The sequence below is a fragment of the Bombus vancouverensis genome, chromosome 3, assembly GCF_051014615.1.
Source record: "Bombus vancouverensis nearcticus chromosome 3, iyBomVanc1_principal, whole genome shotgun sequence".
Lineage (NCBI taxonomy): Eukaryota > Metazoa > Arthropoda > Insecta > Hymenoptera > Apidae > Bombus > Bombus vancouverensis.
Window position 1 is genome coordinate 7,903,338 of NC_134913.1, and position 13,405 is coordinate 7,916,742.

The 13,405-nt window shown below is 28.3% G+C and overlaps 1 protein-coding gene across 2 annotated transcripts; it reads right to left on the reverse strand.

Moving 5' to 3' along the window:
• Positions 1-31: 31 nt before the first annotated feature.
• On the reverse strand, positions 32-9,809 carry LOC117165825 (uncharacterized). Of its 2 annotated transcripts, none has more exons than XM_076617293.1 (10): positions 9,603-9,809; positions 8,412-8,631; positions 7,677-7,803; positions 4,272-4,486; positions 4,098-4,188; positions 3,016-3,257; positions 2,354-2,613; positions 1,610-1,902; positions 1,147-1,341; positions 32-736 (listed from the first exon to the last, which is right to left on the reverse strand). In XM_076617293.1, the coding sequence occupies exons 2-10, from the start codon at positions 8,616-8,618 to the stop codon at positions 558-560; spliced, it is 1,809 nt and encodes a 602-aa protein (XP_076473408.1). In that variant the 5' UTR covers positions 8,619-8,631; positions 9,603-9,809; the 3' UTR covers positions 32-557. The 2 variants fall into 2 exon arrangements, with proteins under 2 accessions (XP_076473408.1, XP_033205112.1); XM_033349221.2 differs by having other exon boundaries at positions 2,989-3,257; positions 9,603-9,806.
• Between the last annotated feature and the right edge of the window lie 3,596 nt (positions 9,810-13,405).

Here is a 13,405-nt window from a genome sequence, read left to right on the forward strand (position 1 = left end):
ACAAATCGTTTTTAAAAGTCATACACAAAGATTATTATACAATGTTCTCTTCATTTATTTCTTATTTTTACATTTAATAATAATTGCCACGATATGTGCAACAACTTGAATATAAAATATTCGTTTCAGTGTCATTCGCGACAGACTTAGAATTGGATACAAGATTTGTCTATGTACACCCGATATAATATTATGACTTATACTTAACAAATTTAAATTAATTGAAATTTGTGGTTTTCCCGATTGTTCGTAAAGCATTTTACGATAGGATATGTAAAAAGTTTAACTGATATGTATGATCTGAAAAATATAAATGACTACATATCGTTGTAAAGATCTGTACATTGTATCTCACGCTGCAATAATTAGCGCTATGGGTAGTAACCCCGAATTCACAACAATTTCCATTTTACGAACAAATACATTTTGTAAAAAAATATTTTTAATTGCCGTAAAAAAATATCTAAATTTATTTTTGTACAAAAGAGTTTCTACTATCAAATAGTAAAGACGTGTATTACACACAAGGTCTTTCTCCCTCTCTCTCTCCTTTTGCATCAATCTGTAGAAAAGGAACCGGAAGTTTGGGCAGCAATTTTATCCATCCGTTCCTTCCTTCTCTTTGGTAAATCTACTGAAAGGAACTGTACTGCCCATGGAATAACGAACAGGACGTTCATTAATATAAGGGCAAGCTGGCAGACTACGAAACTGTTGGTCCAGTCTTTCAGGAATCCTGAAAGAGATCATTTATATTTTAAAATTCGCTTTCATCTCCTTATAGTAAATACATATGCTTTTTATATTTCGTTCGTCATTAATATTTGAGTAAAACATTGATTTTGAGTAAAAGTGATTAATAGTGATAAAACATTTGTATTTACAATATTTTTATTTTTACGGCCGAATCGTATTTTTCTATTACTAGACAATTTTTTAAGTTTGAGGGAAATAGAAAAGAAACGTTATCGCGTGTTTCAATTTTACGTTAAAGATCTTTTTAAAACATTAAAAGTCTTCCTCTCGACTGAAGCGGAAACGAAACTGAGACGTAAGAACGTCGGAAATCACATCAAAGTAGTGTAACTAAAGTTACCATTAATTTTTAAGATATTGTTTTCAGTAGATTATGGTAATTTTACTTACCAACAATTGGACCAAATAATATAGAGATCACTCCGTTAATAGCGCCAGCAATTCCGTATGCTGAAGCAAATTTATCAATACTGATATCTTCTATAATGGCCAATGGCTGAGGAACCAATAACCATGATCTAACCATTCCTATAATTGTTATCATCACAAATGTACCGATCAAGGTATCATTGTACAGCAAGTATCCTGAAAAATAAATTCAGACTTTTAGAGGTATACATGTTTTTATGCAACGCGATAGTAGCTTGAACCGAAACAAAAAATTGTTTATAATTTTGAGAATATGTAGTAAATTTCCAATCTATGTTTACTAAGATTTAGCAAATATGATTTACATTCAAAATTTCGAAACACTTTCTTGCAGCAACTTTATAATTTGTGCTTTTGTGATTTACAATATTGTGAAACGTAATTATTGTATTATATTAAAATTTAATGCATATAATTTACTGACCAACTTTTGCGAACGCCATGCAGATCATAGCGACGAAGAACATGTACTTCGCTTTGACTTTTACCAACAAGATGAAAATTGTGAGTAAAATCTTGGATACCAATTCCGCGGTTGCGGAGATAGTAATCGCTTGGGCTGCTTGGCTCTTCGTGTAACCATTGTTAGTTATCATCAGTGGCAAAAGATAAGTAAACGTGAAATCGCTCGACATAACGAAACTAGTGCCCAGACAAATGTTTAGGAAACCACAATTTTTTAAAAGTGAGATTTCCAAAAGTTCACCCAATATTTCTCTACAATGTTAAAAATTTTCTTATTGATCTTCGATATTTTTGAAATAAATTAGATATTATAAGAAATTTAATAAAATACGAAAAGTCATATTCAGTAATTGAGTTATTATAAAGAAATTACAAAGGAATAGAGAGCTGAGAATGATAATGGTGTAAGTCAGTTCATTGCTCGTTTCTATAAAATAATATTCTGTATATGTTACTGCAAAAAATTCATGATATTTTCTTAAATCATGGGATCATTGCGACTGAGAACATAGTTACTTAATTATAAAACTTAATTCTAAAACGAAATGTATAGTAGTTTCGAAAATTGAAATGTATGAATAAATTCAAATTTCTAAAAACTTAACTTACACCATTATGATTTTCAATTTAACAAATGCAAGAGATGTTGCAGAGTGTTTAAAGGTTAACAATAAAGAAAATTATGTAAGAATAATTCACGTACTCTAATTGACCTTTACCGATATCCTTTTCTTCCTGCATAGAAACTTGAATTCCTTTCTCTGTTCGTTTTTCTTTAGTTTTCTCAGGATGATGTTGCCTAGTATCTCCTAAACTGCCAATACTTGTCACCAAATTCACTAAACTTGATGATGACAAGGTCGATAGTCGTCGTGTTAGCAACTCGCGCATTGATCCAGATCTTATTCGGTTGCATATTCTGCCCTCTAACTCCGATATCGAAGCTACCCTTTTTGCAGGTGACTGTATTTAACAGAACATGTAAATTTAATAAATAAAGTACGAAATTGAGACCTTTATTAAAGATAATTGTTCTAATGTACTTAAATAGTTGAAAAACTTATAATAGAAATGACTCGTTTCCATATCTGCATTTTTCCAGGACAACAAAAGAATACTTTGCGAACTTTAATTTTCGTTCAATACATTTCAATTTTTTAAACATAATATTCACGATATTACACAGGGTGTCCCAGCAGAATACAATCGTTTAAATATCTGCCTTCTCCATAGTTGTATGAAAAAACTTTTCAAGACAACTGCTTTCTCTCATATGTCTTTCTTAATACGTATTCCTTCCTTCAAAGTAATAATATCAGAACAACGTATAAAATTTACTTTCAATGTTTCAATTAAAAGCGGAACCTGTTTTCCGCTTTCGCCCTTGAGACTCGTTAAGCTGCTCCATCTGGTTTTTGCAGGAGTTCGTATAACTTCACTGTAACGACGATTTGAGAATACTATACCGCGCAACTTCCGTTCTTCTCTCTCGCGCATCTTTTCCACGCGAACTTCTTCCGGTTTCTTCGCATGCCATTCGACAGGGTGCATCATTGTCATACCGACGATGCAGTTCAAACTCATGGCACCCGTCATCAATGCTGTTCCTATAACACAGTAAAAGTTAGCGATTAAATACTGAAAATCTCAATATGTCGAAACTTTCTGTTATAGCTGCGATCAAGAATTCTCAAAACCCAGATAATGCTTGATGTAGCGGCATATGAAAATCTACTGGTCAATTAAGTGGCGAATTTTCTATTTGCAAATGTATGAGTTGTGGATTTATAAACTGGTCGAATGGTTGAAGAATTGTAGACTGAGGAGAGGAAAGTGTGGCTGAAGTTACAATGTGTCATTCGATTATATTGTAAGTGCGACAAATCGTTTTTGTTGTTGAAATGTGAAACATTCTGAATCTTGATATGTACCAGCATCAGGGATACATATGGCTCATTGATCAATTCGTTTATACAGATTAAAGCAATTTAAAATTCATTATGCTCATTTTCAGACTCCAAGGGCGAATTAATAGAGTACCATAGTATTAGTTAACTATTATATTATTTAGAAAATAAAGCATTTAAATATCGATAGCAGATAAATTCTGACATTTTCGAATGAATGTTTCTTGAAAATGAAATCTCCAATGCAATTGTGTTATTCTTGATTTTTGTCTTATTTTGAATGGCAGAATCTCCCTCAATTAATTTATACCACGATTAAACCTAAAAACCAAAAATGTTTAATGAGCGAAATAAGACAGATTTAGACAGCCGTGTTTGTTGCAGTGAGCGCAACATTTTTAATAGTGATGCTTCATATTTTGCATGATTGTTATGATCGAGCAAATGGAGCTTGACTATATAAACTATATAATTATATAGTTTAATATTAATATTTATTAATATTATAAACATATGTTATAAATATAGAAAGAAATTTACCTCGAAACCCATACATCCTCATCATTTTTTCAATACATATAGGATAGGCGATTCCTCCTAAGCCGACGATAACTTGAGCCGCGCTCATTACCTAAATAGCAAGAATTTCTCTAAAAAACTAAGAATATAAGTATGTTAACAATTATATCGGCCAGCGGCCCTGCATTTACGTACTGGTGCCCTTTTCTTTACGAAGTAAGCATTGAAGTTCGTGTTGCAAATGGTAACAATGAGACCAAGACCCATTCCTTGGAGAAAATTTAAAAATGCCATTTCGTAGACATTTGTAACGAAAGCCAGACAGACATTTGGTAACGAGAAGAGCACCGCACCAAATACCCCCACTGGCCTCATAGAATATCTCTTTATTAGCGAGTTGGTCATTAAACCTGAAATTTAAGTTACAATTATTATATTTTATCTTCTAACTGTTGAAATCCGTGATATAGTCCTTACATAATTGTGAGATACTTTTGTTTAAAATAATTTTATATTTTTCAATCAAATTTGAAGTAGGTGTTGCAATAAGGAATTAGATCTATTTTCTAGTAATTTCAATAAATCAACAAGAACCAACCAGGAATCAAGTACTTTCTCAAACATATAAATATTAATAGTTAAATAATATTCATATTAATAACGTTTTGCAACTCTGTATATAAAACTTCTAAATATTGAAAACTATACCCCTTTTCCTCTGCAATAAATACAATTCAAATATTAGGAGTCTCTTTATTGCTGCAAATCCTTTATCTCCCAGAGTCTAAGTGTCGTAGTTTACTTAATTTTTCACTTTCAAGTGATCGCAGCACATTCACCAATTAAAAAGTATGTACACTAATAACAAATATAACAATCACACCACCGTAAGCACTATACCTATTCATAAATCTTTAAATCACTTTTATGTGATTTACAGATTTACAGATAAGCATCGTAGCGTATAATAAAGAACGTTCAAATAAAATGTAAATTACATTAAAGTTGTCAACCGGTTTAATTATTCTACAGATAATCAAATGGTTAAGTGGATGCAATAATTAGAATCTGCTGATTCATCTCTCAAGTATTGAAATCCCAGCATATAGTCTATAGCTTCGACACGAATTCTTTATCAACATTGTTCTTTGATAACAACGAATGAAATAAAAATTTGTTTTAAATGTAGAAGTTATCAATACGAGAAATTAGATCCATAGTGCAAAACAATTCATAGCATTCTGAGCTCTGGTTGAAGAATCAGTTCCACTTCAGACTAGAATCATTGTAAGAGCTATTAGAAAACTAGAACTATAAGAGCTATTAGAAATAAGAACTATTAGAAAACAAAATACGTTTTCCTAAACTCCTTTACACTTTTTAGCTTTATGATATTTTTCGGTTCCTTTCTTATTATTCAATGCAAATATTATTTAGTATAATTCAAAATACGGAGAGTTTGAAGGAACATTTTATTTTAAACTTTAACATTTTAATAAGTCTTCACAGGAAGGCAAAGAACTACTAAATTAATAAAATTGATATAATATATTCAAACTTCAATTTTCTATTTTGTGCAAACATTAAATAATTAATTACTTGTCTATTGTTTTGACTGCTTAACTTATTACTTGGAAGTACCCAAAATTATTGTGTTATGTATGTAAATAAATTATATTAATACATTATATGACATATCCAATGCAAATATTAGCAATAGAAACAAAAATGTAATATACTTATTATTAAATTATATTGTTATTTTGCCATAAAATCGTTAACTATAATTGTTTCGCAATTTCGCTCTTATCTAATAGCTGTAAAGCTATAAAAGATTTACATAACAATTCGTGAGCCGCCGTCATACGCTTATCGGTAATGTTTTCAGTATTTAATAGTATTTAGTAGGAAACACACGATACTCTTTGTGATAATCTAATTGCACTTATAATTATATTAAGTAACTCTAAACACTACATAACATCTTAGTACTGAAATACACAGAAAGATATATAATTTGTAATGTAATACAGATTTATTTTCTAATATAAACAATCAGGTTTTATTAAACAAATTTCGTTTTATTTAAAACAATTTGATAATATATAGTGAATAATGAAATTATTGAAAATTATATATCCTAATTTAATTTTGATGAGAATATTATTTTTATTCACAAGGGCGATGACACCATCGATTATGAATAAATCAATGTTAAATATAATTTATATATTCGAAGGAAGAAAGAATAGTAATCATACAAAGTACAACTTATAACATCATGGGAATAAATATTGTATGAAGTGTACCTATTTTATGTTTCTTTAATTAATTATTCGATCAACTATTATCGTTATATAAACTATTATTATCATGAGATGGTATTATCAATTCAATTACCAACGAGAATTACACGTGAGTCTAAAAATATATTGTATCAACACGTTAGGATTTCCAAGCATAAAGTCTAAAATTATTCAATGACGTTTATCACTTTTATGTTCTTTTGTAACAAAGCATATCAAAAAGTAAATATATCAAACTATAAAATGTAATTGTAAAGTAGATATGATTAGCTTCGTAATAGTTATTTTCCATTAGTATTTCCAATTTCGTCTGTTTTAATATTTAAAAATCAATTATTGAAAGACACATTGTTTAATATATTTCTTTTCCTGTTAAATTTCAAATCCTTATTTTTATGTTTTTATTTTAATACCTTACAGTAACTGAAAAACTTTTAATTATACTATAATCATAATTTAATTATCTCTTTATGTTCTTTTATTTTATTGAAGTATTATATTAAAAAATAATTTTTTTTATAGAAAATTTGGCTCTGTAATCATGAATGTTATGGATATCTATTATTGATATTATGGATAAATAAAAAAGAAATATGACATTGAATGCGTGTATTAAAGCTGTAAATTAAGGCAAGGCACATTATTTGTACGGACAGACACGATTTTCACTTCCTGGTGTCTAGACATATTCATTCCACGTAGATAAACGTAAAATACATGTGATCAAATTGGACGAGTAATAATGTTACATCTTTTACAGTTTGAAAAGAATTCATGCATACATGTACATGTATACAAAGCGAATCATAAATATATGTCCTGTTCATGTCCATATTTCAGGGAGTGAATCTACACACAAAAAAAAAATAAGTAAGAAGGGTTTTGAGAACATATGTCCTACATATTTTAGTTTTCAAGTTATGGATAATTAAAGAAAATTTTCGAAGTGTCTGCTTCGTGCCTAGGCATACAGTATTACACGACATTGAGTATTCTTTTTGAGTATTCACGGAGTCTCAAATCCATTTTTCATCTGTTCTGTTAAGTTGCTGTTAAGGAATATTTTTGCTGTAAAAAGGAAAGAAGGCAAAATTTTAAAGATTTTTTGTAATCACCCATAACTCGAAAACTAAAGATACGTGGGATATATGGTCATGCTTTTTACTTATTTTAATGCATAGATTCACCGCTTGAAGTATGGAGACATGGATATATTCATGACTCACCCTGTATATTGCACCTACCGATTCCATTGCAATGATAGAAAGAATAAAAAGTGGGACAGGCTGCTTACCAGCAATTGAAAATGTAATCATAAAAACAGAATTGAAAAGTGTCATTGTTGTGCCAGCTTGACCAGTTGCTTCAAGAAAGTCTCCAAATATTATTGCAAATGATGTAGTTGGTCCAAATGTTGTAATCTAAAAAAGAAAAAATTAATTGCATATTATAAAAGTAATCATAGAAAAAAAGATGACTCTTATACAATATTCTATCATTTGATAATTTTCAAATGTTATAAGAAATACTTATATCACGATAAAATTTCTGACGAATGAAATAATTATTGTTCTGCATTATTTTTACTATACTATCTTAATATATGAATTACAATTACGTCTTTAATGCCTTATTGCCCCAAAGTACTAAACGCCATTTTATTCGTAAGTTAAAATTCACACACTTAATGACATTGCAAAAATAAAATTTAAAGAATTGTTAATAACTGAAGAACAATATAATCGGCTATTAATAAAAAGATACTTTTGAAATATATCTACCATTCTTTTGACTAATAAAAAATATATATACACATTAAGTATAAAATGCGAAATATTTGCAAAAGTAATGACTTTACTGAATGGCATATTGATATATTTTATGGTTATACATACGAAATGATACCGATATTGTCTCTTAATTGTTATAAGAAATGTGAATGAATAAATGAAATTAAACGATGAAAGAAGAACCAAAGGAGAAAAATTGCAAAATTTATGTTTAATACTAATTGAACATAAATACTAACAAATACTACTATCATAGCAAAAGCTACCATCCACCCCCAGCCACCATCTGGAGCCAAGTCTTCTAATGTAATTTCATCATCGTCATCGTCATCTTCTCCTCCCTTGTAGGGTAACAAAGCGTTACTTTGAAGTTTCTTTTCATTCTCGGTAAAGACGGTCGTAGTTGGATCCATTGTGGTTGTTCCATTACTCGTAACTACCGTCATATTCTTATCAAATCTATATATAATAGAAAATATTTGTTAATTAACTGCTTTGATTATTCACTATCATATTAAGAGTTGTGTTTAATATCTCTCAATCTTTCTCTAACACAAACCAACAAATTTCTTTAAAACTTAAAAAGAATTTTTTTAGAATTTTACATTTTAATCCTCATCAGTTTTATATGCAAACACAATTTTAATTAACAAGTAAATAACTAAGTTGAAAACAATAAGTTAAAAATTACTGTCTTAGTATCAGTATTAAGTATTTTTAAGGATTATAAATGGAATCTAACAATATAAGGCGTCCCTGGAAAAGATATTCTTTTTAAATGAAACGAGGGAAAAACTATCTTATACACATATGCATAACGGCATAATTAAATGAATATTATAATATATTTTCGGTATAGTTACTATCTTCGTTGTTACAGAACTGAAATCATCACAAAAGCGATCCAAATGTCTGTTGGGATACATCTAACACTTTTACTTATCATTGAATTTTACGATCTCTCTTAATATTTTCGAATGCGTTTGTTTAACCTCTCCACAATTCTATTTAATAATTCGTTAAACACTATTTATTTAATCGGATTTACATTTTTGATATTACTTTGATAAGACAGCTTTTATTTTATTTTCCATTTCTTTTAAGTAATCTTTCTCAAGGACGACCTGTATATGCCTACATATATTTAAGCATGATACTGCAATAGTACTATATTCATAAATTCTGCATCACTCAAAACTTTCTAAAATTTGCACATACATATAAATTAAAAAATAAGAGGAAAGACAAAATTTCTTGAATCTACTAATACCTAAAACTTGTTTACAAGAACAGTATCCATATTTTGTGCACTAATAACAATCGCAGGAGATATTTTTGAATGAATGAAAGATAATTATTTTATATATTGACACAATCGAGTGGAAAAGTATGGTATAAGACAAAGTTGAATACATAAACAAGGATCTTACCAGCTGAAAGTCTTCAATTTCTTCCAATTGATAGATAGAGGAACTGTGGTTATAATTAATAAATTTTATACAGTATATGACAGTCGGCTGGATGGTTTTTGACTGAACGAAACAGGGTACAAACGATTTCGAAGACTTTCTTATCTATGTACACAATGTCACCGTACTAAATACCTATCCTTAATAAGAATGAAATATTGCTACCGTAGCATCTGGAATTAGGAAATCATTTGAGGAAAAAATCAGATTGTAAATGAAATTTTGCAATACTACGTGCAAAACTGATTAAATCGCGAGATAATAATAAGGAAATAATAACAATACAGTAATATGTTTTCATACACATATACGGTGCTCTGTTTTTGTATTCCGCTTCTCTTATGCTTTTACTTTAGCTTATAATAAATAATTATTTCATAGTACAAGGCATAATATAAAGAAGTATTTAGGATACAAATATGTATTTACAATGATATAGCAAAAAAGGAGAAAATATAATGTCTCTATTAAATATATCTGTGATTTGACAATATGTATTTTAATTGTTTTAAAAGATATGTAATCATAAAAATGAAAATAACCGATGATATATATTTTTTTTAGTAATCTTTTGTACATTTTAATAACATGCAACATGTGTACATTATAAACTGTAATTTTAATTAATGATTCTAATAAATTAATTTATAATTGTGGTAGGAGATACATAAAATTTTATAATTATCATGTATTATTTATGATCAAATGATTTAAACAAGAATTCTATTAAAATCAAAAATATAACACATTCTCTGAAATATAAAAGTGAAATACAGCAAAACATCTAAGTTCGAAGCATACTACGCGTTTCAACTTCATATCTGTGCCTAAATGTGTAGAAACATTTTGAAAATTTCGTTAAAGGTTTGAAATGCTAAATTGTAGATAGTAGTAAATTTTGTTCGCTCGGAATTTTTTAAAAATTACTTATTTTATTCATACATACACACTACTTTTAGACATAATTTCATTATGTACCTGCATGTTTCGACTATTTACACGTTTATTTGATCACCGGTTTTTCTAATATTCACAGTTTATCCCTGTTAAAAATATTTCATCTTTCACATCGTTAAAAATATTTCAAAAATTTTACTTTACATTTGAACGATTTTACTCCATAAATAACAACCATTATTTTTTCATGATACTTTTCCTAATAAGTTTAAAAACTTTATTTCACTAAACGAAATCATTAACCAAAAATTCATTTCCATGTAATTTAAAATGTAATACAATACGTTAAACTTTAAACGATACTTCTTTTTGATCCTAACATATGCACTACAGTTTCCACTGTATAGATATGGTTGCAGGAGATAAGGCGTACGCAGACTGTAAGCTCTACGCATTGGAAGATTTGTAAAATACCAAAGAAAATCGATGATACATCACTACAATATTTACGTATTATAAGTGTTCCACCATATATCATGTGTCTTATCGCCCACATATGATACGAATATCCCCTCCAGGATAGATATAGTATATCTATCTATTTTAGAGATTTATATTCCGAAAGGAAACAATTTTGTAAGTTTATGGAAATATTATAACTAGACTACAGATATTTATATAGATCCATATTTTCATAACCATAACTAAAGAAACGGAATCCAAATAATTTGTTCCGCCTAGCAAATGTAATTTTTCATTTTATTTATATCTTTGTTTAAATTTTGTTATGTTTAAAAAAATGAAGAAAAAAGAATGAACACATAGCAATAAAAGCTATTGAATGATTTAAAAGACAGAAAGCAAAAATAGCTGCATGGACTTAAACAATCCTATATGCAGACAATGTTATTAAAAATTAGGTGATGGAGTTATATTTCTTGCACATTGTGTATCTATGTATTACTGCATCTTCAAATTTTCTATAAATACATAAGCATATACAATCTTTTTATAGTAATCAATTGCTGCTTTATTGTTTGTTTATTTTCTTATCTTACTTCCTTAAAGTTTCGTATTTTTAATCTTCAAATACTTCATAGAATTATATTTGATGTCAATAAGGATGATATAAGTAATTGAATAACGATGTATCATACTCTACTTTCTTATCGCAACATTTCAAAGCTGTTGTAACAGTTGCAATACATTATGGATATTTAAATAGAAATGAAAGTCTAAAATATAAGTTAAATTAAAATATAAATTAAATTAAATATTATTAGAATGTTAACTCTATACGCAAATACACAGTTATTGTTTATACGTGTCTATCTTTATTCTTTTATAATTTAGTGCCCAAATATATCGATGCATTAAAAATCATATTTTTAGTCAATAACTTCATATGCTAGATATGATAGCAGTAAAATTGCGTTTCTTGGCGCTTTAAGTAACATAATTAACGCGTTCCGAATACGTTTATCACGTTTCAACGTGATAAAATACAATACATACAGTCTTCGCACGTGATAGATCGTTTGTATGAGAAATATTATGTACACGTTGACATTATTAATATAATTCATGTATATGTACATGCCTTTCTATGTTTAATCGTATGAATAATATACCTACTGATATTTTTACTAACCAATAAATAATTTTTTGTAGCCTTTCGTAAATTTATTACCAATTATTTGAATTGACAACAAAAAATGAATTTCGATAAATCTCCTCTCATCATTTAGTTTAATTAATCATTAAGTTCAGGGTGAATAATATTATAAATGTTGAAACATTGATTGCGATCAAAGTATATTTGCGGTGCAAAAATAAATTTGCTTTTAAACCGCAGCTAGTTCATACCGCAAGTAATTTAAACCGTTGGTAAAAAATATTCTTATTGGTCATGTTAATTAATCCATGTAACGTACAGTTACTACTGAAGCTAATAATGAATAATTTAACTGATTTATATAACTCTCTAATGATTAATCACATTATATTATTTTATTTTTATAACTTTTGTATAAAAATAAATTTGTTGTTATTCAGTTTCTCCTTGCGATATATTTTATTTTTAATTTGTTGTATACATTAGAGGAATAAATTTAGCTTACACATTTATTTAACTTAACATGAATAATCGTAACAATGAAGTCATGAAAAATGCGTGACTTCTCAATATAAAGCACCTCACATTTTAAAAGTGGAGAAATTTTTTAATGTACAAACGGGGTGTTATTCGCTTGTGTTATCAATCTTATTGTAACATGTACATATGGACTTCGCGAGACATAATATGATAAGAATAATAAATAATAAGAAGATAATTGAGAAATTCTTGAAATTAGATCAGAATACAATTTTTCTTTCGTGTAACATGACAGAATAAAATAATTTTTACCATTAAAAATTCAACTAGCAAATGTAAGTTTTTTCAGTACGTATGCATCCATAGTAGTTTATGTATTGAATATTCATGTTAGTTGTGCTAGCTATGTTTCTCTTTTAAAGATTGCAACCAGACCATAAAAATAATGCTAGATTTGTAATGCGAATTATCGAAAATGTTTTATATGTGACTGTATCTATGGTTTACTCTTTGAATAAATCAAAGGCGTAAAATTCACATACTTGAATTGTTTTGAATTGTGCAATCAAAGTGTAATGGCAGTAACAAATAAAGAAATTAGAGTAGTATTGATAATAACAATAATGTCAACTGTGAAAGTGATAAAGCTATCTATTTCTGAAATATTTCATTTTGAACCATTATATCAACATGTATTTCATTTTATTTGAGCATACCTGTTGAAAGATATTGCAATGTAAATATATTCGATATAAAATAGGCATTATCACAC

What these genes read in the sequence shown, in the direction of transcription:
- LOC117165825 (XM_033349221.2), bottom strand. Translation starts at nt 8,618, where the DNA reads ATGACGGTAGTTACGAGTAATGGAACAACCACAATGGATCCAACTACG. An exon ending in CATGGCGTTCGCAAAAGTTG is followed by an intron (nt 1,342 to 1,609) that starts GTCAGTAAATTA and finishes TTTATTTTTCAG; the next exon opens with GATACTTGCTGTACAATGAT. An exon ending in ATTATTTGGTCCAATTGTTG is followed by an intron (nt 737 to 1,146) that starts GTAAGTAAAATT and finishes GATCTCTTTCAG; the next exon opens with GATTCCTGAAAGACTGGACC.